General features: G+C 45.5%; 1 protein-coding gene across 3 annotated transcripts in view; it reads left to right on the top strand.

The window, feature by feature from the left end:
• The window catches only part of LOC128879214 (optomotor-blind protein), a 114,224-nt gene that overhangs the window by 25,539 nt on the left and 65,100 nt on the right, over nt 1-23,585 (top strand). For 2 of the 3 annotated variants that reach the window (XM_054128150.1, XM_054128151.1), the window contains exons 3-4: nt 19,470-19,583; nt 22,902-23,064. In XM_054128150.1, coding sequence (XP_053984125.1) covers nt 19,470-19,583; nt 22,902-23,064 — 277 coding nt within the window. The remainder of the gene's footprint in view (nt 1-19,469; nt 19,584-22,901; nt 23,065-23,585) is intronic. The other variant, XM_054128152.1, reaches the window with a different exon arrangement.

Genomic DNA, 23,585 nt, shown 5'->3' with positions numbered 1-23,585 from the left:
CCGTTGGGGGCGTGGGAGGGGAGGAAGCGGGGCCTCGGAGGTCTCGCGATGGGCGCGTGTCTGCGAGACACCCTGTTGTTAGGTCGCGGATGAAATTATGCGTTCACGGTTCCCTTTTTTCACCTCTAGATCACGATACGATCGTGAAGGCGAACAATTTACACGGTGAGAAAGAATCGTATTCTTTACCACCGTTCGAGCGAGAGAAGACTTCGTATAAACAGTGTGCCGTCGAATGGGACTTATAGCAGCCTGGTCTCGTGACTTTTTCATTGTTTACGTGCACCAGGTAGGTTTCTACGTCGCGTAATTTTTGTTCGTAAACACGATCGGTATAATGGGACTTATTACGGGAAGCGTCTAGACGTAATTGGTCGAGTTGAGGCTGTCAACACGCTGAACAGTGTCTGTCGACTTTTTATCCGTCTCGAATAACAAAGTTTCCAAGTTTCTTAATTAATAAATTCCCGCTAAATCTTTCGTACGCCGCGACGCAAATATTCAGGATCGAGGCGAAACCGCGTGGCAATTTATTCAGCAACTGACGGCTCGAGAATAGCGTTGCCGTTGGATCCGTTACAACTAGAAATTAATTGCAGTGCTACCGTGTGGCGGATATAACGTTTCAATAAACAGTAAATAATGTAATACGCGTATCCAGTAGCTGTTGCAATCGAGCCCCGTTGAAAAAAAATATATACATGTTTGCAACCTGTAACGTAACTCGTACAAATCGCGTCGTTCGCGGGGAAAAAATAGGTTAGAATGAATACCGATCCAGGTATCGAATGATATTTTAGCTAATTAGCAAATGGATTCGTTTATCGTCCGCTTGAATATATCGCCTTATTTTCGTTGGATCGACCTCGCCGTGGTATGCGGTTTAGAATGATATTTCGAACAAAACGTGAACGCTAAAAGACTTGCTAACGGATTTGTACCGATTTCGTCATTTTTTTAGAGTGTGACTCACCGATGGGGAAGGGGAAGTCTTAGAGAAACGAGTAGAGTTTGAAAACGAATAGAATTTACCTGGCGCGTTGACAGGTTATAGTTTACATAAATCTAGGGATCAATGATATTGCAATAATATCCTTGTAATGATGCCACTCCTGATCGGAATCAGAATGGACCAATCAGATACTAGCGCGAATCACGTGGATTTGGTTGCTCGAGTATCTCGCTAGATGTAGCTAGGTCCGGGTGGCTGTTACTAACTTTGGGATTAATTCGTGGAAATAGTGATAATAGTGATATAAAATTCATGAAATGGACGGTAAACGGTATAAGGTAATTTTATAAATGGTGGCTCGGTGGAAAGTCAAAAGTTATTATGAGTATAGTGTGCTGGGAGCACGAAATAATTGCAAACTTGTTCGAGCCAATTATTTCGATCTGGTTCATAGGGTGTGTCAAGAATGTTAAAAGTGCAGGGTGATTCATAAGTGGCGCAGGTGTCTGTAAATGATCATAGATACAGGATAATTATAAAATTAACGATCAAGGTAGAGAGCAGGTGAATTGCGTATACAGGGAGATTCCAAAACAGAAAACATAGATTATAAAGGAGTTTTAAATTAATACAAAGTGACCCCAAATATTTCTTCAAAATGTACACAGATGACAAAATTGCAGAATTTTGTTCATCTTTGGTTTCGAGTCGGTATTCACTGCAACTAACAATAAGTGCAACGGGCGTTCATTATCGCCGCCTACCGATGATGCATGACGCGTACACTTGAATAGAAAAAACGCTCCAGCCGTCGCAATAAATTAGCCCGTGGCTGCGGCTAGGAATAATTAGCGTCTCATTATTTAGCATGCATTATGCGGGCTTATGAGGTTGTAAGTTACGCGCTAATGCCGCAAAGCGGCGTAACGTCTGTCTTTTGTCTTGCAATTAACCATGAGGTCACTTGCCGAAATTCTCACAGCCATCGAGACGGTAAAATTGAAAGAAAAATGTTTGAAGAAGTTGGGCGTGGTTTAAATCAAAATTGAGCACATTTAAAGTCAAATTTATAATAATATCGTAAATTTATATTGTCGTGAACTTGCTATATTAAATATTTGAAAAAGAATATTCGAAGATGTTTGGCCAGGTTTGAATTAGAAGCTATTGATCCCATTTAGAGTAAAATTCATGAGAGTTTTTTTTCTTATGGATTTATATCGTCATGAATTTGCTATATTAAATATTTGAAAAGGCATATTTGAAGAAGTTTGGCAAGGTTTGAATCAGAAGCTATTGATCCCACTTAGAGTAAAATTCATGGCAGTATTCCTCGTGGATTCATATTGTCACGGACTTGCTGTATTAAATATTCGAAGTGGAGTGTTTGAAGTCCGAAAATCGGCAGTAAATAATTCAAAAATCCCAGCCAGGTTTTGAGTGGACGAATCTAATCTCAGTCATTCCAAGGAATTGCTCCTCATAAATTACTGTCAGTCGGCATGTCACATCCATGAGCTTCTATGATAGTTATTTAAAATAATGAACGATCAACGTCGTCTGTAAGGTCAGGCTGGAAATGCGCGTCAGTTGACGAACGCTACCATAACGTAAATAAGTGTCAATCACGGGAAATCATACGCGGAAGTGATGTCACCGCTGGAATGCAATTCAATCGGCGGTAAATTGTCGTCGTCCATTGGGAAGAGAAAGCGTCGTATTTTTTATGAGAGTAAAACGTTGACGTTTACCCTGTTGGCGTAAAATTTATGTCCTTTGTTTGCCTCTGATTTCAATGCTTTGTTCACTTTACTTTTGACTTCTGGACATTCCTGAATCGGTTTAAACGATTACCCACTTTATGTGAAAGTTGCTTTCGCCGTACTCTCCTTTCTTCGTTTTTCTCGTTTCAAATACATTAAATTAGTGTTCTCGTCACTTTTGGAATTAAATAGGATTTATTAAAATTTATTATTATATTAAAAATTATAATCAAATTCTGCTAGTTTTGAATTCTCGGTCTACTTTACGCAGTTCTCGAAGGATCTGTCGGTAGTCAATTCGAAAAACGTTTCAAAGAATACGCGCAACGGATTGGAGATAATCCCATCGACGACAATCTGTCAGCGAGTCTCGGGCAACACAGGTTCCCAACACCCGCGTTACATATTCGCAGATATGCTGATAGGCGTAACCAGCACGAAACAAAGCGAGAAAAAAATGGGCGGCAGTCTCGTCCCGGTAAACGGTCGTTATCTATTCACACCGCTCGGACACCAATATAAATGGTAAGTGGGATTCACGCACGACACACGCGCTCGCGATGCACGCGTTACACCGACGTGCGCGTACCTGGCTGCGTTTCCAACCCTCGCGATTCCTTTTTTCACGAAGAGACAGAATTTGAGAGCACGACAGTGAAAATAGAGAGCGAGATAGAGTCAGTTTAATTATTTAATAATTCAGGAAAATTATTCCTGAATTTAATATTATTATTTTATTTGTATCGTACTCTAACAACGAATTAAAAAAGGTCACTATATAGTCACAATCAGTTAATCGAACATGGGCAATTTTCTTATCGATTCGTGTGTTTACCAAAAATCCTGAATTAGCAATTCAAATTTCCCGCGCTTTGCCAAATATTCCTAACCTCGTTAAAAAGAACATTTACTGTCTCCATAAAACAGTTACAGAATAAAAATGGTTGTCACGTGTTAGAGCTTGAGATATGTTTTAAATGTAGCAGTGTATAAAAATGTTAGAAACAAAATGGCACAGTTTCGGGTTAACGTACTCGAGCAAAATTAGATACGATATCGGGATGGATCGATCGCGTTCTCCCTTCAGCGTGATCACGACTAGGAGGATCGGTCGGAACACATGCTCGCGGTTACACGATCGACGTGGATCGTAACCATCGATCGAGATGCGTCCGCTCGAGTTCGACATGTGCTGTTACAGATTATTACGTGCGCCGTGCATCGAGTACACGCGCATGCAACCGGCCAGCGCATCCTCGCGGCGTACACCCGTATCGATTTATGCGCTACTCGACTGTTTGTATTACAAGGGAAAAGTGCCATAGTTCCTACGATTTCTCTCCGACACTGTACAACCCAGGAGCGGAATTAGAGCCACATTGTTCGATTTTTATCTACTTCAGAGTCGAAAACAGGCTGAGATTTAAATTTTAGATTAGGTTTCGTAAGGGAATTCTTATAAAAATTCTGGTGGTGGGTGTTCGAATACGAAGTTGAAAATCAAGCGTTTCATATTTAAAGCTGATGAGCTAAGATTTATATTGTGATGATTTTGTATAGATCCACTTGGGGGTGGATTTAATACCAGTTTAAGGTTCACAAATTGAAAATTCATATTTTGAGTATTCACCTGGTGATGTACCTAATTTTAAAATTCATAATAGAGTGAAATTTAAGTACCGACAGTCAAGTCAGACTTAAAGCCGATAAATGACGGTTCGCAACGCAAATGTTTGCAAACCCCTGTCGCGGTTCTCGATCCCCATCCAGACGTCAATCGCGACGCGTCTGCGAAAATTTCTGATCGCGGGGGCGGCGATGCGAGGCGAGATGCGACTCGGCCATGCAGGAAGGAAGGAAGGAAGGAAGGAGGTCGCTGCGGTGGTTGCCGGCCAATTTCTGAATGCAAATAACGCCGGTGTCGAAAGGGAGCTCGCGGATGAAAAGGGAGAGGCAGTATGCAAATAGAAAGCTGTTACGGCCGTCTTCTTTTCGCCCTCTTTCGACCTACACCCCTCGGATACAACTCGCCTACCCCTTTCTTTTTCAGCGAGTGTACACGCGAGACGTGTGAATTCCATGTGAAATGCGACCAGATAGATGGAAACCCGGGTGTTTGGGGGCGGGAAAGGAAACGAGAAACCAGCGAGAGAGAAAGCCACGAGGGGGGAGGGGGTGGGGCGGCGAAAGGGTGAGATTTCTAGACGCGCGAATTCATTTCGCTCGCCTCCACCCGCGACGTTCCTCCTCTTGCTATCTATTCTTCTGGACGAGCCGCCCTCCGTCTTCGCGACACCCTCTTCCCTTTCACCCAGGAAACGTCGTCTTTTTCGCCCTCGCGAATTAATTGATATCGTCGTTTTCTGGCTTTTTTTCGAGCCGCGATTCCTACCACCGCCGACCTTTTGCCCTCCCTCGCGCTTGGACAAGTTATTGCTACAGTGTTTGCTCGAGATTCAGGCTCCGGGGAGGGTTGGTGCTCCGGCCAAACAGAGAAGACGCGTTTCAAAGCAGATTTAGGTGAATAGACGATTTTTTATTTCGAAAGGATTGTAAGAATAGTTTTTTGGGATCGACCATATTTAATTTTTGGCTGGTGGAATACATTTTGGGTTGATGCAATTTTATTGGGTTGTCCAGAAAGTTCGTGTCAATTTTTAAGAAAAATTCAGAGGCACGCTTTATTTATTCGTTTCAATATATACGGGCATAGCCCTTTATGAAATTAATACAGTTTAGCAATTATAAACATCACAGTTGACGAATGTCAAGACATTTGAATTTTGATATGTATTTATTGAATTATATAAATACCATTTTGTTCCACGACCTTTCCACCTTTTAAGGGATGCACCCACGTTAATTGTTTTCAACCATTCCAATATAAACAGACGTGTACCACCCCCCAAAAATCGGCACGGGCTTTCCAGACGAACTAATATTTTACATAAATAGAAACTAGTTTAGATGGATACATATTTGTTGGATGAGCCTAATGTTTTACTAGAGGTAGACACAAATTTATTTTGAATAGGGAAGATATATTTCAGTCACAGTCAAGCTTAATTAAGACACACAAATACTTGTTTTGGATCAATATTATTGCAGATAATTCATTTTAAATGGGTTCGATTCTATTCTAAGTAGGTACATTTATTTATAAAAAATTCATTCTAAATTTAAATACGTAATTTGAATTGGGATCTGAATTGAGATGGATGGAGAATAATTTATTTCGGATTGATGAAACGTTTTTGCACGAGTGGTTCAAGAAAAATTTGCGAACTATCCGCGAGTGGAAGGACATATTTCTATCGGAACATCGTATTAAGTATTAACCTCGCGCATCGCAGCCCCGGTAGAACAGCGGCCAAGTACTGAACTGGATCTGATCAATTACCCATTGCATGCGGGCAATTAATCTCGCGCTTTATCTAGAGGACTTTAATGGGTACCCCGCTATTCGCCAGCTGCCACTGCAGCCTGCACGGGATGTGGCCAGCATACTTTTAACGGGCCGGTATTAATTCGAAGGGTACAGGATCGCTCACGCGGCCGAGTTTCGACTAATTTACGCGTTCGCCGGTGTATTCGTCGTCAGCCTGTCCAACAGTCGATCCAAATTAGTCCGAAGTTAGCGAACACTCAACGAACGTTTTGTCTCATTTGTAGAAAATATTAACAGTGGCTATTTTTTCCTTTTTATGGCGCGACACTTTGCCTCGATTATTTCAATTCATTTTCCATTAATTACCCTGGATGAATATTATGTAAATATTATTCTGGCAGCAGTACCACAGATTCTGAACAATCCTCTATTAGCATAACTTGTAATATCCTTGAACGTGCCTTTACGCCATGTAATGGAACATTAGTGAAACGTAGGAATTTCTCACAAAAGGTGTCGCAATTTTCCACGGGCCCTTTTCCCGCATCCGATTTTATCTCTAAGCGTTCCGGACAGCACCGTGCATTTGCTATCATTTAATGATCGTAGTCACCGCCAGGTTCTACACCAAGTTACGTCAAAATTTGAAAAGTGCAAGGTGCCATTACTCTCCTCATCCATGTTTCAGGCTGAAGACCAGTTGCCAATAAAACAAAGCTGCAACTTCCTCCTCGCGGTAAAGCACTATAATTACACGAAACTCCGCTCCTCGACTCCCAATTATTCGGACGTGCAATTAGCAATCCTTGTGCTGGAGATGGGAACATAGGCTTGTTCCAATAACTAAACACAGCGTTGGGGAGGATGCTCCTTGATGGAATTCTGATTAAATCAAGAGATTTTAAGAAAGTTGTTGCTGGAGGTAGCAGCTAATCACCGATGGCCAATTTTCTCAGTACAAATTTTACGCGTTGTACTCCAAAGTGTATACACTCACGTATCCAAATTCGAGATTTCTCGAATAGATTCCGTGTTAAAAATTCGTCAAAATTAGCTCGGGGTTTGGAGTCTGAGAGACACCTGCTTATCTCCACCATTTCCATGGAGGCATCACTTCGATCGACGCCTAAGAGACGCTCCTCGCGCCCCAGCCAGCGTCTCCTAGACGGGGTCAGTAGCGACTAAACGCGAAGTAATCGTTATTGTCGTGCAATTACGCGCTCCGGTAGCCGAGTAGAGCGCGGCGAATCAATTACCGACGGAAAAAAATGACTGATTCGCGCTTTTCATCGAGCGTGACGGAGGGAAACTTTGCGCAAAGACATAATTGCACGGTAGCCCGCAGGATGATTGTTCGGCGTGTCCTCCTCCGTATCGCGTCTAGCTTGGAACCGATTGTTCGTGCGTTCGTGTCCAGCGGTTTTATCGTCCATCTTAATAACACGGAAGGCTGAAAATAATGCCGGGTTGGGCAAACGCCGATTCAACGGGGCAACGTATTACGATACTAATCGCGGGATTATGCTACTCCGCGCAGCGAATGGATTTTAAATCGATACGGACGGTCGTGCGACCGAACCGCCGAATTAATTGACTCGTCTCGGTTCGTTTAGGCCGGCAGGGAGGGGAGGGGGAATTATCTTGATTGTGTTTCGGGGATCGTCGAATCGAGCATTTAGAAAATTGTTACGGCCCTGGGTTGATAAAGAACGTGCTCAGTGGTCTTGGAATACGTTACAGCGTTTCTTTTCGTCGATGATTATTTGTCTTGGGACCATAAATATTGGACAAGTATCTTTTATTGGAGTTCGTTCAAAATTTAGCCATTTACGATGTCTCATTTTTGAAAATATTATACTTCTACAGAATTCGCAAAGAATTTTACGTCTATTACCCCGTCGTTTAACGACACGTTGCTTAGCTCAACAGTTAATTGATTCGCGAGTGGAATAGACGAGAATTAATTTAGTTTTTAAATTGGTGTAGCGTCGAGCAATGTCTCGACGTATCGCCGCGCGAGAATTGGTCCTTCTTCTTAACCCACCCGGTACATATCGATCGCGTCATTATAATTCAGAAGAGGCCTCTGCATTTTTCTCACCTTCGACGGGTAACCACTACCCAGAAACGGGGATCAATAAACCCGCCATTTGTTTCTGAAACTAACCCACTTAAGCCAACGATCTCGAACACTTGGGGCTGTGAACAATTGAAAGTTTCGAATTCCTCCCACAGGAGGACACGCACGTCGAACCTTCACTTCGAAACAGTGTTATTCGATCCTCTAGAGTCATTATTCGAACGTTCATTTGTTTAGGGGTACAATTGGGGTTTCAGAAGCTGGGGACGCAGGTCCGTGTGAACAATGATGCTGGAGAAAATTCGACAGTCGATCTAAACGCATAATTAAGACGGAATAACGTTCCTGACGACAACTACCACTTAAGTACTCCCCCTCGAACGAGGCATCCTCGTTCTCCTCGAACCATCAACGTCCCCAACCCATAAGCAGTCGGCCAGGATACATAATCGTTACACAAGTATTTTAATCGCTCGGTTCGATCAGGAAACACCGCGTCGTCGTTAAATCCCGGATGCAGGCACACCCGGTATACAGATGAGGGATCTCCAGGTTTCTCACACCTCGGCCAGCCCCGGAGGACTAATAAGAAATCGTATAAGGCCGAGATCAGGACGCTAGAGCTTCACCTTTTCACACCAACGGTTCTCCGAGTGTGCGTGACTCGGGCTGGACGGGTATAATGGTGGCCGTGGCCGTGTGTAAACCATAAGAGATAATGTAACAGTGGAAGTTCGGCTGGCGCCACTCGTTATTTATACAGTGTGGCGGGAGGGAGCTGTTGGGCACCCATCTCAGGGGGGGATGAAACCGGTGGACGCCCACTAAATTATTATTTGTTCTTGGCGAGTCATAAACGGACGAAATTATACCGGGTTGGACGCAGGAATTTCGCCTACTGACCTTGGGACCACAGGAAACCACGGCTTCCAGACGAGCCTTCTCCAAATCCGGCGGACCTGTTTCAGAAAATCAGACGGTTACGTGTGGGCCAATTAAGCACCCTTCCGAGGATCTCCTAGTACTCAAAGAGGCCTGAGGAATCTCTCAAGTCTACAAACTTTGTCCCGAGACTTGTCAAAATTGACCAGGACCCTGAAGAAAACAGGCACTGAAGTCGTAGAATCCTCACACTAGATTACTCAGCCCTCAAGACTCAACTCGATCTGAAAGTAAGGCCCCAAACGTACAACCATCGAAATCACAGTCTCACTACTATCCTCGCCACTTGACAGTGTCAAAAGGTTAAAGTAACTTAGCGACACTTCAGCTAGGCCTCAAGATGCCAAGCGATGAAAAGGTAGGAGTGTTGGTGTATCCCCAAGGCCCATAATTCGAAGGGACTGCAGCGTCGATTTCCAATTTTTGTGGAAGCGCCGAGGAGGTCCGTTTACGAGCCCCGGGCCCATGAATATGCGATTAGCCTAGCCGCGTTCCGTCGATCATTGTCCGGGCCAATCGGTCGGACAGCGAGATCCTCCGCGTGTTATTTTGTTGAGGAGCTCGAGTATTTTTTTCGTGGCGCTGTTAGTCTCGTATAAATGAGACGCGGGTAATTATTGTCCTCGGGCGTGAAAGGTGGACCTCGTATCCCCTTTCAACCGCTCGAGTGGATACGCCGCGCGGTTCTTTGTGGAGGTGACGCATACGGAGCGGGACGTGAATCATTTTTCAGGAGGCTACGTGTCGAGGGAAATTTATTTCGCTAACCGTCGCCGATTCCGCTGCGCTCCTACGCTAACGAAATGTAAATTCGTCCGGGTGATTAGTATTCCGGCCGCCTTGTCGGAGGTGATGTCCAGCAACTGTGCTCTTCTTGGAATATCAATCCCCTAATCTCGGTGGGAGGGACGAGACACTTACATTTAAAGTCTCCAACTCGAGTTATCGATTGTTAATCACTAGTAGAGCGATTAAAAACAATCAATTTTCCCGCCTGAAGCTTCGCACCCAAGGTTCACTTTGCAAGATTTCAATTTCCCGCCGTACTTCGCTTAACCTCTTTCCTCGAAAGCTTCCACTCGAATCTGAAACGCAAGCTCAGGGGGGGCTATCCGAAGGAAGAGACACGAAGAGACAACAGGACACTCCGTTCGCGAGGAGGGGAATGGTACCGCGGCGCAGGGCACAAGGGGGCCCCTCCCGGTTCCTTCACGAGCCTACGAGAGTCTTGTCGAACAAATCGGTACAAACGATCGTCGTAAAGCAGTTAAGGCGAGTTTATATACGCCTTTCGTTCGCAGGGCCCCGTGGAGGCGGCCGAACGGAGATGACCAGCCCCGATAGGGAAACCGATAGTCGCTGGTCGGGGCTTTCGAGGGCTTCTTTTATCCCGGGGCCGCGCTCGGGGAACCCCCGCGGCGAGGAACTTTTTTAACCGAGTCCGAGCGAGAGGGAGGCCAGCAGAGTGTCTCAAAGTTGCGTCTTCGACTCAGTTCGTAGCAATTTACGTTTCAGGTACGAGTCCTCCGGGTCCTCGGGGGGCGGGGACGTCGATAGATCGTCGCCTGGACGATTTAATTTCACTTTTCACGTCCCCACCCGGAACGAATCGCTTTTGTTTCTGGGCTGACCGCTTCGTGGAAACGGCTCTCCGCGTCTCGGTTGACGGACACCGTCAGGAGCTTCCTTTCGGCTACTTTCATCTTCTTTGTTTTTTTTTTCTCGATGAGCTTCGGTGCCATTGTGGAGGTCAGGAAAATTTACGGTGCGAGGAATTCAAATTTCTCGCCAATCGAGTACTTCTAATAGAAGGTATCGCCACCGAATGAGCATTTATTAGGTTGTCCCAAAAGTTTCTTTCGTAATTTCCACTCAATTATTTTGTACGGTAGTGTTTATATAAATAGACAATCTAATTTCTTAGATGTTGATGTTGTAACAGTAATGGAGCAAACCGAATCGTATACAATTCAATAATTTAACATTAGACATGAAATAGTGTGTATGTATTACTTATTAGTAAAACGAAAGAAACTTTTGGAACAACCTAATACTATGAGTTAAATGCTCGATAACATTGCCTGGAACTATCCCTTAACCTAAAACTCGGGAGTTAGAATCGGAGTAAAAATTAGAGGTTATGTTTCCAAGAAAAACAGAGGTTATGTTTCCTCGCGTCGAAACGAGTGTACCCACGACGTCATCGATCGTAAAAACGTTAACGTTTCGAGGCGAAGCAGCGTTTAAAGCGGGCAGAAAAGTTTGAAAACCCCTGGCGCTCGGATCTCGCCGGTTTTGTTTCCGGTGATCCCATCTCGACGAGATCGCCCCGCGCGTTCGCACTTGACGAGCTTTTCTGGGGTGATGCACGGGCGCGCGCGCGTCCCACCGCTACGACAATGCGCTTTTCCCTCACAACGGGCTGCTCCGCGTGGAAACGAGGCGAGTCTCGCATTATTTGCCTTTTACGATCCCGGCTCTCGCGATGTGCTTCTATTGCGTTAAGCCAGCCACGACGCCGGGGCGCTGCCGGGACCGGGACTCTTTCACGCGTCGCGGCGCAGGTTCTCGTCTTATCACGTTCGCTGTCAGACCGGTGAAAATCTCTACCGAGGCTTAAATTTTGTCTCGAAACAATTGGAAAGCCGACACTTGTCGCGGTAGTTGTTTATGCAAGTTGAAATTCATGTAGATCGATTTAATTAATCGTTGCATAATGATTGCTAAGTTTTTGTAATGTTTGCAGGTGTAGTGACTGATCGGTGACCTCGAGTGGCCAATTGAGTTAGCTCCTACTGACGTATCAGTGATTCTCACTTGAACGATTTTGACTCTATTTTTCTCGCAAACGAAAGTCTGTATCAGAACAATTTTCTGGTTAATTTTGACTCATTCCTTTTATCGTTGTTCCAGAATAGTATTATTTTCTAAAGCCAAGCTTTATCAACAAATAAATCGAACATCATTTGAATGTTTTAGACTTCCAATTTGCAAAAAGAAAAATTTAGAAAGAAATTTAAAGAACTAATAGATGCATAACCTCCGTAGTGGCTGCTAATTGCAAGTATCCGTCGTACGATTGAATGCAATTCGATTGAAAATGACTCGGGAGTCAATCTGGCCTCCGTTAAAGGCCCTCTGGGGGGGGAAGCAAAAATCCCGCGAATTCCCGTTACGGTTCGTATGAAAGACGCGGATGCGCGGCGCAATTTACCAGTAAGCCAAACGTGTTTTTTAATCTCGCCATAAAACGCAGCGGGGCTTTCAATTTTATTGTCACGGTGACCCGCGAAAGGCAAATCATTGGCGAGCGAAGCTTAGCGATAAAATAAATTAACTGGAAAGCTACCGGGTTGCGGTGGACGCTTTCGGCGAACGTCGCGCGTAATGACGTCCCGTAAATAACGATTCAACGTTCGACTTATCGCCACTAGTCGGCGCTGGACGCGCCGAAAGGGCACGCTCGATCGTTCGGCGCGCATGCGTCGACCATTATCGAACGTTGTAAAACGTGAATCGAATTGCGCACGCCAAGAACTCGAGATTAACTTCGATCGCACTTTTTTTTGGAATCTGTACAGTGGACGAGCTTGGTACAATTGCAAAGGCACTGATTTAAATTTATAACATCCAAATTCCGAATTTTTGTTTCTCCATGTTGTAGATTACCAAAAACGATAACAATCATAAATATTCGAGTTGAATTATTTTAAAGGAAAACTGTTACAAAGGGAAAAGAAATTTGCGTTACGTTGCCGAAGGCGAAACAGGATCGTAACTCGAGAGGAGCAAGCCGATCGGGACGAAATTCACGAAGGATCGTGAAGAATGATCGAGCGATCCGGGGATCGCCGTAAATCCGGCGCGGATTTTATCGAATCGTCGGGTGTATCTCGATCTCGTGGCACCGCGATGCGCGCGCACACCTGTAACCGAACGGCCTTTACTTTCCTCCCCTATTTGTCGTTATTATTCATCTACGGTCTCGTAAAAAGGTCCTCCGCGGAAGGATAACCCCTTCGCCCATGTCCCCTGCTTATTTATGACCGCGACTCTCGCGGCTTGATTTAAATACCGCGATTAAACGACGATCGTGTAACGCTTCGTTTGAACCACCGACTCGTCCATCCTCTTTCAAGCTGAATATTGTGCCAGACGTTTTGTCTCTAATTCATCATGCTGAGTTATGGTTGGCTGATTCGCGTGGCGACGTTGGCCAGTGTTGTTTTACAGTATCGAGTGCCAGAAGTTAGGTTCATTATGGAGGATGTTTCGTCGTTTCTATTCAGATCTTTTTATTAGACGGCATTTCATGCAGGATTGATAAAAGTACATCGTTATTGAAAGAAATTCCGTTGTCGAATCAATGGAACCTCAATTGTCGAAGAAAATCGGGAGTGAAAGCCTTGCAATAAGCGAGGTTTCTGCAATAACCGATAATTAATCATGAAGTAATGATAAATTAATCATACGTTGAATCGAAAACATCCTCCCGAGGAAAATGACGAAGAGGGTCCCGTGGAAACGCGGTGGTTAAACGATCAGGTCGAATAATCGTTCACCCCGAGTTCCACCAGTAACTGGCGTCGCAATCTGCGTCACCGATCTCGTCCAGGCTCGAAACGCGCGTCGTCTAGGCACGCAAGCACGCGGTCAGCGTCGATCTACAGGTGTTCCTGGGCTAGAAGACGTCGTCGCCTTGCACCATCGATCCTCGTTTCTCCGATTCCTCGTTAACGAGCCGGGAGCCCGCGGGGCCCCCAAGCATGAAATACCGAAAGAGACGGCCTGAGGCGGTCGCCAGATCGGCCTCGCCCGATAGAGCCGTAACGCCGAAAATTAGCGCCGTCTGAGAAACAAATATGGGTGGCGAGAGGGTGGGTCGGGGGGGCGCTTGCTGCGACGGGGGGCCGCGAGGGGAGGGGGACAGACGTTGCGGCGGCGATGGAGAGTATATAATAAAAAAAACAGGAGGACGAGGAGGATTCGGGGCAGCCGTGGAGAAGGACGGAGCGTTGCTGGACGAAGGGGGAGGAACGAGGAGACCCGCGGAGACAAAGGGAAAGGGAGAAGAATTTAGGGACGTGGTTGCTCACCGCGCTTATATCGTGGCCCTTCGTGCTCGTCGTTCCTCGCACATCACCGCGGGCTCCTGAGGTTTCCTGGAAGCGAGAGCTCGCTTCCACCTGCCACACACTGCGGAAACACGGGGACGACTGGGTGTACTGGGTGTCCTTAAAGTAGGAGTCGATACTGGAAAGATTCTTGCGACAGCGACGGCAGGACGCTGTCGGTAGGGTGGCGGGTCCCTAACGCATGAATTCGAATGCAGAAATAGAGGTACTGGTCTACTTGGTAAGGTAGAGTAGTGCGACGGTAATATAGGGCATTTTGTCGGTAAGGGTTGGTAACGTAGAACCACGTTACCACTAGAGGGAAGTGTATTACCGTCTAGGCGCTCTACATTTGCAGCAGAGTCACCTGTCATATCGACCAAGGGTTCTACATTGCGAACAGAACGATCTGTCTTATCGATCAAATTTTCAGTTGGCCACTTATGAATGTATAATATGATGACAAACACTTGCTCATCCACTCTGAGAACCATTGAATATACTTAATCCTACGTGTATTTCGAATGGTATATGCTGACTCCACTCTCGAAGAAAAAGGCATCAGACCAAATATCTTCCTGAAAACTGTCTTGGTAGAATTTACGTCAGGACGATCCCTGGGTCACTGGGGAAGGATGCGAGATCCCTTCCAGCTGAGAAGGGGTATTGGTCGCTTATAAAATCGTGAGCCCGAACACGTGTCTCGGGTTGGAGAAACGTTGCCGCGCGGAGCCAAATTTCTTTTCTCGTAATCTGGACGAGGGCCATTAAACCGGAGGACGCCTCGTCGTGAAAGGAATGTCACGGGGTTACGCCCTTTCTCATCGACCAAAACGGTCCCCGGTTTGTTGCTCGTTAACGTTCGAAGGCGTCATCATTCGTCTACTCGCGAGGGCCCCCGAATAGCGGTTTCATCCTTGGCCGTCACGAAACCCTTATCGGACGCTTCAAAAGTTACAGTTTCGGCCGGTCAAAGAGCTTTATCAGACGATTTACAGCTTTCAGCAGCCTCGTACGACATCGGTCGGACAGATAATTTGCTCACTGCTGGCTGGTACACGAGTTATGTGACTGGGAATCGGTGGAACGTCTCCTGGGGGATTCTGGAAAGCGTGGGAGTCTTCCACTGTTTTGGGAACAACTCGTTTTTTCAACGAATGCGTTTTCGTTCCAGCGAATTAATATTAAATATTATTTTCTTTTATCCGTCAATTCCGAAATACAATCCAGTTACATTCTTAATGGCAGTGTCCCCCGTAAGTGTGTACGAAGAAGTAATTTTTTATCGTAGCAGCAAATCTAGGACCACCTCATGCCCCACTAAGGTTGAAAGGAAGCCCCGGCATGACAAAGAATATTTCAGCTAAAATATGGCTAAATTCCAAGTCTCATGACTCCCGTATCTAGTCTCTGGATGCGAGTCGCCCGTCAGCGTCGCTACATCCTCCCGCGGGATGTTTTGGCTCACATAGCCTGGATAATCCGGCTTAGCATCCTTCAGCATGCACTCGATGTGAATGAGGATCGATCCTCCCTTCGTCAGGAGATTCAGGACAGTAGGCAGATGCTACCAGGAATCCCTGGGCAGCCTTTAATACTGGCCGCGATGCGTGATCGACCGATTTTTCATCCCTCTGATTGGGGATGCGGATCGAGTGGAAATTCATTCTCGACTTTCGGTGGGAAACGGCTAGAAATCTATCTTCAGTTCATTAAATTACCTTCACATACCATTTACTGAAAAAGATAAGTTAGAGGTTAGAGTAGATTTAATTTCGTTGCATGTTTAGGGCTTATTAATTACCACCTCGTAATGTGACCTCCCTTTGGTTCTATCTTGACAAGTCTCAGTTGACAGGTTGACCAATCGAATAGTAGTATTGTAGCATTCGTATATAGTACAACGACGAGTTAAAATTCCAGGCTCGGTGCTGCCACCTTTCCAATTTACACGAGGCTCGGTCGTGCGCGCCGCTTCCTTCGGGGGTTCGATGCGAGCCTAACGCGAAAAGATCGCAAAAAAGAGGAGCCCGTGTACGCTCGCCATTATGGAGGCTGCGATTGCCTTAAGAGAAATCGCCGGTGCGCCCCTCGAATTATTGTACTTTTGTATGCTAACGGCGCGAGGTATCCTTAAACGTCGTCGTTATAACGGCGGGACCAATTACGGTAATTAGCCGCCATAAACGAGTAGTGTCTGAGAAAGCACCTCGAGGTTGCCCCTTCGTACGAACAATACGTTGTTGCCGTGCCGCGTTGCCGATAAATATAAGTCAGGATGTCTCCGTGGACATCCACGGCCGTGGATATCCTCCATTGTTCCCACTTTGCGGGGTGACTGCACGCTCGATCGGTCTGATAATCAATTAGAGACCTTAACTACGTTCCACTCGACTCCCCTCCCCGGCCCCACCTCTTCCCCTCACACGCAATATATCCATCGCGGTTTGGTTCGAGAGGCCCTGGTGTAAATTGGAATGTTGGCAGCAGTGACGGTATGGAACTTTTTTGGAGAACACTTGTATCTCTCTGGTAAACGTTCTTTCTCGCGCAGTTTTTAGGTTAGGTTCTGTTGGACGCGAACGTGACTTGTGTTGTAGGTATCCTCTTGTAGAATTTTCAGGTTTTGGCCCGTAGGAGACGGATGGGGCTTGTGTATTACAGGTCCTCTCTTATAGAATTTTTAGGTTAGGTCCTATAGGAGATGGGGGTGACATTTATGAGAGGTTCTATCTTGTACAATTTCTAGGTTAGGTTTCTTACCCACTTACAGCGGACCATTACTTATGAGCAAATAATACACATTCACGTTCTCGAGCGTAGACCAGAAGCAATCTATAGGTCTTTTCGTATAGAATTTTTAGGTTAGGTCCTATGGGGGTGACATGTACACGTCCCTAGCGTAGACCAGAAGCAATCTGTAGGTCTTCTCTTATAGAATTTTTACGTTAGGTCGTATAGAAGATGGTGGTGATCATAGATGGACATCTATGACAGGTTTCATCTTGTACAATTTCTATGTTAGGTTTCCACTTACTGCGGACCATTACTTATGAGCAAGTAATACACTCCTACGTGCCCTATGATAGATCAGAAGCAATCTATACCGCATCCACCCACGGATACGTCATAAACACTAACATATTAAGCGAACGATCTCTGCCACAAATCCTCCACCTGTCCATTTAACTTCCTCCACCATCGCAAAGCTCCGTCCCGTCCGTAAGAACGTCGGCCAGCTTCCCTCCAAAAAGCCGCGTCCATCGCGCGTCATCGTCGAGGTAGCTGCGGTATTTTCACGAAGCCGCGGCATTCCTGTCGCTGCCAGTGTCTTACAAAGCCCGCGTGGAAAAAGTCAAAACACGCTCGGGCCACGAAATGCCAGGGCAGTGGCATCTCGCCGTGCGCGCTGATCAGCGGTCCACGTCGCTGCGCGCGGCAGAAGGCGCCTTTTCTTCGTGCACCAGGGATTATAATTCCCCGACGTGCACCAAGTTCCTCCCTAACTGCTCGCCAGGTTGCCGCGTGCTGATGGCCTCTCGCGCGCTGCGCCGAGGTCTGCTTTTTATTCCGGGGAACGCGCCTCCAGCGGGCCGTCGTCTGACAGCATCGCCGATTGACTCGTGCACGTTTCTATTCCGACCTTTCAGGATTCCGCCAAGTGACTTTGTCGCGTCCCCAGTCACCGTTCAACCCATTCGGCGCGAGATTTATTCCTCCTGTCGATCGATGACGCTTCTGACGCCTTTTTCTTCGCGATTCCAGGACACTGTACTCGTCCCGTCCAGAATGCTTGCGGCCACGTGCTTTAAGGGGCATTCTGGACGCACGTGGAGGTCAGATTAGGCCCGAGTTTTGGAATTTGGTTGAAGGTGGATTGATGTTCGGAGCTTTGAGGATTCTGCCAAGTGACACTGTTGCACCTCTGAGCATTGGTCAACCCTTTCAGCACGCGATTTGTCTACACTTTAGATTTATAATGCTCCTGCTGCCTTTTCCATCAATCCTCTAGAATCTTCGACATTGTACTCATCCCAAGCGAGACATGTACCCTTCCATGCCTCTACCGTGCTCTGAAAAGTATACTTCGACATGTCAACCCTGATATTTTCCCAAAGAAGCCGAATTCATCGAAATGCACTCGAAGTCGGCCCCTAAAAAATTCACGAATGGATGTCCCGCGAGTCGACGTGGCCCGTAACGAGCTTTAACGAACCGAGAAGCTCAACATTCACGCCGAAATCCCCTTTGAAAGGGCGCGCAACGAGTCGCGGAAGAACGAGGAAGAAAGTCTTTCTGAATGAGATTAGCCGAGTCTTGCGAGAAGTTCGTTATTTTTCCTTCGCGCAATTACGAATTTCGCGTGGTTGCACCCGCTCCGCGTTGGCCCCTGAATGAAAACGAACGAAGGAAGTGTGCCGTCTACCGGAAGGGGCTCGGCGAACTTCGTCGCGGGGGCGTGGCGGGGCTCCGCGGTGCCAAAAATTGGCCAATTATTCTCGAGGATCGCGTCCGCGAACCTAACTTTGAAAACGAACGTTCCACGATCCATTTGACGAGCGTTTAAACTTGCTTAGATTCGAATTTTCTTTATTTCTTCGCATTTCTTAGCTACGATCAGGTTCGGGATCAAAATCTTCTTAGTAAGCGCGCCTAAGTCTAACGAGTGATTCCAGACTTGTAAAAGAGTAGGGGTTGATTGATTTATGGTGGGGGAAGTAACCTTGAGCGGTCAACTGAGATCGATCCTACTTTGTACGAGCTACTTGAGTTCATATCTTGGTCAGTGTGACAATTCTTATGGTGAAGCTATGTGGCTAATCATTACACAACTCGATTAACTGAATAAAACAAAAAGTTTAAAATCAGTAACAATAAAGTTATGACTATACCAAATGCATTGATACTTAAATCTAAGATTATTAAAAAAGTGGAGTTAATCGATTTGTACGATGAACGGCTCATATTTTCTGTACATTTTATTTCACTCATTTATAACACTAGAGCCATCGGTTTTGATCACATCTATCAACAAATCTTTGCATTTTTACTATTCATTACTTACGCGAAACAAATGCACAGAAACTCTAGCATTGTTGCGACAGATCTCGTAATAAGATTGAAAATTGATACGACGAGTGAAACTGATGGCTCAGGCTTGTGTGCATTAACTTTCCTTGTGATTATTATTAATATCTAATCGAAGTGTACCTGTTGATCCGGGGTCTAGGCAGATGTTCCCTCAGATGAAGTTCCGAGTGAGTGGATTGGACGCCAAGGCAAAATACATGCTACTGCTGGACATCGTGGCGGCCGACGACTACAGATACAAGTTCCACAACAGGTAAGGGAAACCAAAGGTGTAATCGTCGCGAGGCGGCTCACGTTAACGATCCTGACGGTCCCTCGAACCGCCAGGCTGTTGCGTCGAGGCGTTTCGTGCCGACATGCTCTCGTAGTACGGAAATTAATGCAATTATCTGATTATTCGATACTTTCGTGCCGTGGCTCGAGCTGTTGGCACTTCGCGCGATGAGCTCGCGGGGATTTATTCATTTTTCTTCTTTTCTCAAACTGTTGATGATGATGAAGTGAGAATTTGTTCTGGGCGGGAGGCGTTCGCTGATGAGGTCACCTTTCGGTTTTACCTCCAGAACGGTGCCGTGTTTAGCTCGAAAAATAAATTGGAGCTTGTTGATACTCATTTTGTTATTTAAATCTCATTTTATTTTAAATTAAAACTAAATTTTTATTGTAGCGTTCAGTATACAAGACGTTTAGCAACCCATTCAAGTTACAAATATAAATTAAATTAAATTTAAACAATTTTTAATTAATAGTTCAAGTTGACATCTGCATTAATTTTCACTTCAACACATTATCTTCGTGCTTTCACAAATACCTACGAATAGCGATGCAGAGATCTTGATCCGAAAACTTTCTATCGATCTTTTTCCGCGAAGAGTTGCCACTTCGGAAATTACGGGCGTTATAAATCTCGACGCTTCTTATCGTCATCCTCCCGAGCCTGTAATTTCATTTACGACTTTCTCCGGAAAAGATTTATATTTCGAAATTATCGCGTTCGAAATGCTTGATTATAGTGACACTTCCGTTCGAATTAGCGCGTCGTCTCTCCAGAAAAATTGTTCGCTCGGAAGATTGCACGTTTAAAATTCTGACAACCGTTATTACCGTGTTTCGGTTTACAACTTCACCCGCCGCTTTCACTGGGGGGAAATTTATGTGTCAAAATTATAATACCCGCCCCGGGAATTTGATAACGAGGCTGGTTATCTTGTCGAAACAATTTTGCGCTTCGAGAATACGGCGTGGTTAAAAAATCCTTGCAATTATTCAGCTTGCATGGACATTTTTAATGTTACCAATTTTCTTCAGGGTGGATGATATTTAGAATGTAGGTTATAATGCCGAATAAAGAAGGATTTTGAGAAACTGTAAATTGGCGGGACGCAGGACGAGATCATCAGAGTTAGAATTAAGAAATCCAGTGTTTTGTAGCTAGTAGAGTCTAGAATCGTACATCAACACTAACGTTAGCTCTAGCACTAGGATTCCCTCAAGTCCCTACCTCAGGGCTCTCATTAAACTTGAATCATCCCGCCAAGGAATCTCGCCATCTTCAGAGCGTGGATAATCTCCTCAGAAAACAGAATACTCTCATGTATCCAATTTCAATTCGAAACTAGGCCCCCGGACAAAGCCCGGCATCGAAAAAATCTGCCATTGAAGCATCCTCGTCCGCTTCCTGAAACTTTTTCCTCCGTACGAGCGATTTCCCTGGAATTCGGTGTCTTCTAATTACGCCAGCGGGAACGCACATGTTCGCCTGTCGGTCGTTTAGTTCGCCATTAACTTTTCCCAGAAAATCACGTAGGATTCCTCGGCGTTTCTCACGACGCATCAGCCGACAGTCGCGGCCGTTTAACGTTTTTCCGGAAACGGTTCCGCGTCTCAGCGCGTCGCGAGGGTGTTAAACGGAACATAATTGCCCTCCCGGGAAAGCTGTCGGCGGAAAATTTGCCGTTCGACTTGGAAACAAAGCGGCGGAATCCGAGGAAACGTGTCGGCCGATCCGCGGGGCTCCTTAATCGCGGCCGCGCGCGCGCGTAAATGGCGAATACGCGAGCGGATTCCCACGTGAATATACGAAACGGGATCTCGTACCGAGCGATTCAGCTTATGGACGCTTTTTGCGTGGGCGAAATCGCTCGCGTTTCCCGCGTTTAGACCAACTCGCTGGATTACAGAGGATGGAGTTTGATGACTACTGGGATTTATAATTTGATGAGGTTTAGTGGTGTATTCTGAGGTAACTTTCTGGCTTTAATAGGTGATTTTAGAGCGATGAGTGGTGTCTTTATTAGAGATTGATTTGGTTTGTGGAATTTTGTGTGTTTGAAGAGGCTTGAGGGGTTTGATGGAGTTTTGTGGTGTATTCTGAGGTAACTTTTAGGCTTGAATAGGTGATTTTAGATCGATAAGTGGTGTCTTTATTAGAGATTGATTTTGTTTGTGGAATTTTGTGAGTTTGAAGAGGCTTGAGGGAGTTTGTATAAGGAGTTGTAGTGTATGTAAGGGTTTAGGAGGTAGTTTAGACTTCTAATGAAAGTATTACGTTTATTGGATCTAATATGTTGGAATGTATAGGAAGATTCATATTTTGAGACTCATGACGTGTTTCTATAAATCAAGACCTTGTAGTTGAGTCTAATTCCTTTGAACTGTGAAGGATATCTCATTCTGTTTAGAGTGTTACAATTAAATATCCAACGAATAAATTAACATGGTCTTCGGCATTTTCAGTCGACATTATCCCACTTTCAACCATCAAAATTCACCAACCTCAGTCTCCCACTGTCCTCCAAGGGCCCAGCTCTCGATTTCCTACCGAAGCTCTGAAATATCGTAGAGATTCGTGGTTCGAGTGAAAGGAAAGCGAATCGATGGCAACTTTCTTGCGAAAATGCACGCGAAAAGGCATTCGGAGCCGGCGGGGCGGCCAATCGAAACAGCGAGACCACGATGAACGATTACATCACGCCGTCGACCGCAGCCACTTTGGAACTCGTCGAACGAGTTCTTCTTCCTTCGGTCGTTTGACCCACCTGCGATGATCGGACTACCAACGGTTAGACACGCCTCTCTTAAAAGACAACAATCGCGGTAGCCGGTGCTTAGAGGAATCAGGCGGTCGTGGAACAGACGAGAAACTTCGGCCTCGACACCTCGCGTTCGCTTCCTTCCTCGTGATAGCTCGAAACCAGAGACCACCGATAGCGATTTCTCTTTCTGCGGCCAACTTACTCCGATCACGTCAAACGAGACGGATCTTCATAAATAATATTTTCATAGAAATACAAATTTTTATTTCTGACGATCTTGTTCGAAGCGTTGCTCGATATTATTGTAGTTGCTTTAGCAGACTAATTACTTTCATACCTAAAACTATTATTCTTTATTTGCACAATTTTTATTTATATCGTACTCGATAATGTTTCCCTTATATTTATTCCTATTTTTATTTGAAATATTGTTACATTAGGAGTTTTAAGAAAAATGTACCAAGGCTTTAAATTGTAGCCTTCCCTTTGACATTCCGAAACAATCTCTAACCCTCGTCGATGTGTTTGCCGAGCAGCAGGTGGATGGTGGCGGGGAAGGCCGACCCGGAAATGCCGAAGAGGATGTACATCCATCCGGACTCGCCGAGCACGGGCGAGCAATGGATGCAGAAGGTTGTCAGTTTCCACAAACTCAAGCTCACCAACAACATCAGCGACAAGCACGACTTTGTAAGTATTGTACGTACCGACAACCAAACAATTACTTACTTACTAGCCACTAAGTTCCCGGAGCTCCGAGTCTCGCAATTAATCGCCTAACTTTGCCGCGGCTAACGACCTAACGATCGCCCCGATTAAAAGCTCGTTAGGCCCCGGCGCTCTGTGCGCGACGATGACGACTAAGAACGACGCTTGATCGACGATAATCTCGCGAAATTCCTTGCAATTTCGGTGCCATCGTTCGTGATTTTAGGATCAGGGGGCGGGATGGGAAGGGGGGGAGGGAGGTGAGATTAATTTGGAAATTACGCACGATTTAATGGGAGCTACTTTAAGTGAGAACGAGGTCTTGAGGATTTTTTATTGGAAAGGAGTGATGAATTGATCCGGTCAGGATTCCGAGCAAGGTTGATTCAAGGGTTGATGATGCTTAAGGATTAGGAGGATCTCTATAGGTGATGCCGAGAATTATTGTCTACACTTTTATTAAATATTCGTACCTTCTATGTCTATCGAAGACATTGTCTAAATTAAATGAC

This window comes from Hylaeus volcanicus, chromosome 7, assembly GCF_026283585.1.
Source record: "Hylaeus volcanicus isolate JK05 chromosome 7, UHH_iyHylVolc1.0_haploid, whole genome shotgun sequence".
Classification (NCBI taxonomy): Eukaryota; Metazoa; Arthropoda; class Insecta; order Hymenoptera; family Colletidae; genus Hylaeus; species Hylaeus volcanicus.
Note: the sequence above shows the minus strand (reverse complement) of the source record. Positions and strands in the feature narration are given on the sequence as shown.